At 36.9% G+C, this 6,068-nt stretch overlaps 1 protein-coding gene across 1 annotated transcript in view; it reads left to right on the forward strand.

The window, feature by feature from the left end:
* Window positions 1–2,395, forward strand: part of AGL (amylo-alpha-1, 6-glucosidase, 4-alpha-glucanotransferase) — a 33,186-nt gene extending 30,791 nt beyond the window's left edge. Inside the window, exons 32-34 of the mRNA XM_010134838.1 lie at window positions 481–568; window positions 657–790; window positions 2,101–2,395. Coding sequence (XP_010133140.1) covers window positions 481–568; window positions 657–790; window positions 2,101–2,218 — 340 coding nt within the window. The 3' untranslated portion in view covers window positions 2,219–2,395. The remainder of the gene's footprint in view (window positions 1–480; window positions 569–656; window positions 791–2,100) is intronic.
* The last annotated feature ends 3,673 nt before the right edge of the window (window positions 2,396–6,068 follow it).

Here is a 6,068-nt window from a genome sequence, read left to right on the forward strand (position 1 = left end):
TTATTTGAGACATGGGCGTAGTAATTCTTTTGTTAAAATCCTCATATATACCTGCGAAATTAGGCTGCAATAAATACTGCCAGAACGATTATTTTGCTGTTCTAAAAGTCCATGCAATTGATTTTATTTACATGGACAGTCATAAGGTGTTTTTAGATGCTAAACAGTAAAGCAGATCAAATTTGGTATCATAAAAGATGTTGAATTTGCATCTTGATACATACGTGCTTATGATACAGTGCACAGTACTAAAGTTTGAGGAAAAACATAAGGGCGAAATTATGAACTCAAGTCATTTCAGTACTTCAGCTGTTTTTCTGCTAGTTTAAACAGAATTTGGAATTGCATTGACCTGTAAAATACAGAACCTGGTGGAGACCTCCCTAACTTAACCGTCATTAAAAGTAAATGCCATGACAAATTTTTGGTTCCATTTTTACTCCCTTTTTATGAATAATTTGCATTTTTTCTTTGTTGCAGTGATATGGTTTACTGTGGAGTATATGATAATGCTCTTGACAATGACAACTATAACATTGCCAGAGGTTTTAACTACCACCAAGGACCTGTAAGAGCCAGCTTCTTTGACTTTAGAAATACTGTCACCTTTTCAAACTGGCAGCAATGATAATAATCTTTTTTCATTCTTTGCTTAGGAATGGCTGTGGCCAATTGGATATTTTCTTCGTGCCAAATTGTACTTCTCAAAGTTGATTGGTCCGGAGATATATGCAAAAACTGTAGTTATGATTAAGAATGTTCTGTCTCGCCACTATGTTCACCTTGAAAGGTAAGACACCAGCTCACAGAGATTCAAAATATGCATTCAGTTGCATGTAAAAGTACGGATCTATAACATAAACGGTATCTGTTTTCTACATGAAAAGTTCACGGATACATGTGCTATTGCAGATCCCAAGTCAGGTTTGAGCTACAGCTGAGATGTAGTGCTTTTTATAGATCGCAGAATTACTAATACTTACCCAGGTGAAGACTGGGTGAGATAAACCTTATGTAAAAATTAGGATCTAATTTTGTACAAAAAATTAACTCACCAACACTTTTTCTGAAATTGTTTTTTAAAAAATAATTTTTCAAAACAACCTGCAAAACAAATAGTTAAAGGGCTAGTAGTGACAGATGAAAATTGTGACAGGTAAGATGATGCAAAATATTGTTAGGATTTCTTGTGCTGTAGTGTGACGGTTTCAGAATCTTAGCCTTGATATTCTAAGAAGGCAGAGAAACTTAGGGCCCTTAAATGCTCCTTTTGAGTTCTCTGTCTTAACCAATCCACACTATTTTTCCTTTTTCTCTCTGTTTATATTTTTAATCCTTAAAAATGTGATCCAAACGAAACAAAGATCTTGCTCTTGATATTTCTTCCATATAATCTGGAAGAAATATAATCTGTTCTGCAGTGCTTCAAATACACGTTTATCTGTACCTGTACGTGTTACTCAGTAGGTTTCGTCTGACCATGTGAGTAAGAAGAGGGATTTATTAAGCAACTTTTTCCCCTAGGTAGTGTCTTGTTTGGTAGTATTACCAAATGATATCTTGCAGCGTGGTAACATTCTTTGGGTTTTTTGTCTTATTTCTTAAGTCATGTACTCTTGCTCTGTTTTGGTATTTCATTTGTGCTCAACTGATGAGTATTTCTGTAAGTGTGTTAGTTTGTGGGGGGGTTTGTTCCTATGCAGGGAAAAAGGCTTATGTAGTCATGCTGTCTTAGAGCTGTTACAGTTTCAAATGTAGTTTAAATACCATTAAGTTTTTTCAGAGATTGTTGGTATCTCCTAAGTGCAAAACTACCTGAAACAGGAGCAACATGCCAGTAGTGTAAGTTCAGATATTATTAATAGCAGAGAGTCTACTTTGAAGAGGCACCCCCACAAAAAACTACAATTCCAAGCTGCAGGGGAAAAAAAATTAATTGGATCTCAGTTATTAAAGAACATACTGTGCCCACAGGACAACAGACCTTTAGTCATGGTTTTCAGTTTCCTACTGAGATAATCTTCTAGAAGGTTTTAAAACTAAATGTTCTTTTGATTTTAATGTGTAATATAACAACAATACTGATTTGTTTTTTCCTAGATCATCCTGGAAAGGGCTTCCTGAACTAACCAATGAAAACGGGCAGCATTGCCCTTTTAGCTGTGAAACTCAGGCCTGGTCAATTGGTGTTATCCTTGAAATCCTTTATGACTTGTAAAAGTTTATCTTGATTGATGTGATGAAACTTCTGTGGTCTTATCATTGGGCATAAATGAACACTGGGCTTACACTGCAAGGGAAATGTCCTATTCTGCACAATTGCTTAAGCTGTCTCCTGACTTTCAAAGATGCTGAATGCCAGAAGCTCCTACGCCCTCTAACTGTGTGGAGCTTGGATGGGTTTTTGAAAATCAGGCCACGATGACAAAACCACTGCAGAAACATTTAGTAAGGAGCAGTTTTAAGACATATGCACAAACTTAATTATAAGTAGCTATAATCTTACAGACTTTTCAAATCAAAATCTTCGTGTAACAAAGCGAGGTGTCTCTTTTCTGAGGTAAAAACAAGTAGCACAGCTCTTCTGTTTTCCCTTGTCTCTTAAAGTATAAATGAATGTTTTGCAAACGCGTGCTTAAAGGGGTGTAGGCTAACCTATAGCTTTGAGTTTGGTATGCTTTGTGTTGTAGCACCATACATTAATGAAGGCATAATATGTTGTCTCTCTGAACTGTATTATGGGGATTTTTTGGTATGTGTTCAGTTGAACGCTCCATTAAGCACCCACAGAAATAATGTTTATGAATACTGTAATAAAACAACCTTTGAAGTTATATAAAATTTTCAAAAACTTTTAACGGCTTTGACAGTTAACTTGAGCAATAATGAGGTAATATTCTATGCTAATACATTTTTAAATGTATTTAAATACTGTGGGCCATGTGGCAAACCTATTTTTTTCATTTAAATCTGTTTTTTGGGTTTTTTACCATTAGGAATTCACAAGAAACGTGCATATGCATACAATGCACAGCCTCTATGTTAGGGGAGGCTAAAGATACAGAAGTCAATGTACGTGATTGCTTAGTTAAGTTACTGAAGAGGTACGGTCACCTCAGCCTTTTATTCTTAGCAAAATCCAAGCTCTTTCGGAGCAGATGGAAATAATGAACATCAGTGGAAAGAGATCTTAGTCTGCCTTTGGAGAGGAGGAGGTTTCTAGGCCTTATGAAATTACACCGATAAGAATAAGCATGCTACCTCGATGTATTGTTCTTTGGGAACAGCATCCAGTGAACGTGATCCAAAAGATGTAAGTTCTTTCACATTTGGATGCCTGCGTGTTCTTAATGAGTTCAGTTCAGTGTTCACAAACTGCAGGTTGGATGACAAAAGCTCATTTGGTGATTCTCAACTGTCCGTTCATGAGAATTTCCATCTTAGTGCTATAAACGGAGAGTGAGGGTAACAATGCTTCCCACATCACAGTGGGGGGAAAGCAAAACTGATACTGCATTTCTTAACGTTGAACCACATATGCTGAAAAAAATATACGCAGGATGTAGCTAAAATGCACTAATAACACATGGGTCAAGATTTTACTATCTCTGTATTCTGAAGTTTCAGTACCCTGTCTGAAATACAGTGCAAGTATGCTGTCTTGTCTGGGGAGGTGTGTTTCAGATACATTGAAGGGCAAGTGAACAGGCTGAAGATGGATGAATCATAAGAAGTGGCTATATTCACACTATCTGTTTGAAGATTAATGAGTATTTGAACTCCTTTGCTGAATGAAGTGTTCAGTATTAGAAGCTATGGTTAGGGAGGTCTAGACTGTACTTCAGCTTTTGATCTGCTGCAGTACCTGGGTTGGGAAACTTTTATTTTATCAGCACAATGCATGAGAGATGTTATTAGATCAAAATGTTACTGAAATGTCAGCCACAGATTATTTATCATGTGCAAGAGGCTTATAAAGTATTTCTCATGTACTGAATTTTCAACAATAATGATACTGAGGTTTATGGTCTGCTGTATCACTAGCTTTTTACTGTTTTCCCAGATAATTTATTTCTCATTATTTCAAGGTATGTTTTATAGCCTCTGTGGTTTTAAAAAGCAAGAACAATATGGCAGAATTAAAATTGAAAGTGCAGCTTAAAGCCTATGTTGAAAAAGTTTTCCACAGGTTGTCAAAAATACACATTGGCAGTAACACTCCTTCAGTATCGGGGGAAAAATAAGTGAGAAAATTTTCATCTAAACCTTCCTGTGTTACTGCAGATGACTTTCCACTGTTTTGCACACTGCATGGCTGATCCACACTGCATATTTGTCACTGCTAGGTTTTTTTCTAATTTAAGAGTAAAAATTTAAAGGTAAATCACTGAGTACACAAAAGTCAGTTATGGAACTTCTAAACATGCCCACTTACAATGTTGCATCTGCACTGATCAGGTGAGCGTAGTTGTAGTGACAGATAAATGTTTTAAATAGGAAACATGTATCATATCAGTTGACTTTGCTGTTATGTAGCAACAAAAGTAAGATTTGAGTTTATAACTGTTGGGGGGATGGTTTTTTGCTGGGGTTTTTTTTTTGTTTGGTTGGTTTTTTTAGCACATCACAAAGCTACTCAACTCTTTGTTGAGCCCCTTTTAAAATGAAGAGGGAAGAAAGTGTTAAATCTAACACACATGAGCTGGTATTCATCTAGATAAACTCCTCTATCTTAAGTTGTCATCCCCTAAAAATAGCCAATTTACATTGACTGATCCTGAACTGTATTTTCATATATTAGTATCATTTATATTATATACTCACAAACTTACAGTAATCCTAAGTTATAATCAGTAAAATATGTTTTAGAAATAAAGGAAAAAGCTCAGTAAGAACTGTGAATCCATTATGTTCCAGTTGGTGTTTCTTGATCTATGTGTATTGAGACATCTTTTTCTTCCTCCCAATTGAAACAATTTTGACTGTTACCAATGTTTGTACAGCTAATAGCTCTTGATTTATTCAAGGATGATTGAGAATTCAAGTAAAATAATGTATCATTCTTGTGCTGCATGTCGTAATGTAAAATGGAAAGATGAGTTTTACATGTCTGTCAAGCACAGCAACAACTGATTTTTGAAAATGTCATCATTCATTTATTTCTGAAATGCACAAAATAAAATTCTTTAATTCAGAGTTAACCTTTTCACGTGGGTGGTTGGGAAGAAGCCAGAGATGAGTGATGCTGCTGCTTATGTAGTTGTTGGCAATTTTGCATTCATCAGAGACATCATGAACTCCTTGGGTCAAATATTAATTACAAGAAGGGCTAACAGCACTAATCACGTTTTTTTAAAGTGGTATAAATTTGAGCCCTATACACGGTTTGTTATGTTTGTGTCAGTATCTGCTCTCTCAGCTGGGTTTGAGTGGATGGAGATAGAAGAGCCCCGTGTGTCCCTTCCCTTGTACATTATGACATAATTTAAGTCATGGTACTGCAGACTCCCGAGAAGGTCCATCCTAAGGCCCAAGTGATACAGAGTTATTAGTTAACTTTCTTTATTGCTAGAGCAGGGTCTTTCCTGCTCTCTTGTGTAAAATTGAAGTCTCACAGCACAGATAGCCATGATGGAATGTGTTTTGCCGCTACCCTGTATCACTGCATGCATTATAAAATTAGGGTATTCCCAATCCTCTCTTCAAGCATTTTAAGTGATTTCTAGTATTCTGCATTGTATAATAATTTAAATAAATATCCTACTCGAAAATTATTAAGGAAATGTAGAAACGACCAGTTGCTGAGTTGCCAAGGAGGGGGTGAACTGGTACTCTCAGAGCTGCCCCCTCTGACCCCTCGTGGTCCCTGAAGCAGCTAAACTGAAGAATAAATGGGTGAAATGCGTTTCCGTGAGCAGGCTCGTTTCTGCTGAAGGCTTCTTTTGAGACTGCAGATGGCAGTTGCGAATCCTCTTTCGTCAGGAGCTGTAGACATGCCCGTGGTGCCCTGCCGTTGGAGGTCACCGCGGAGAGTCCGCTCCTGTCCTCCCCCGAGGACGGGCCTGCCC

The sequence above is a fragment of the Buceros rhinoceros genome, unplaced genomic scaffold, assembly GCF_000710305.1.
Source record: "Buceros rhinoceros silvestris isolate BGI_N320 unplaced genomic scaffold, ASM71030v1 scaffold34910, whole genome shotgun sequence".
In the NCBI taxonomy this organism is placed as follows: Eukaryota; Metazoa; Chordata; class Aves; order Bucerotiformes; family Bucerotidae; genus Buceros; species Buceros rhinoceros.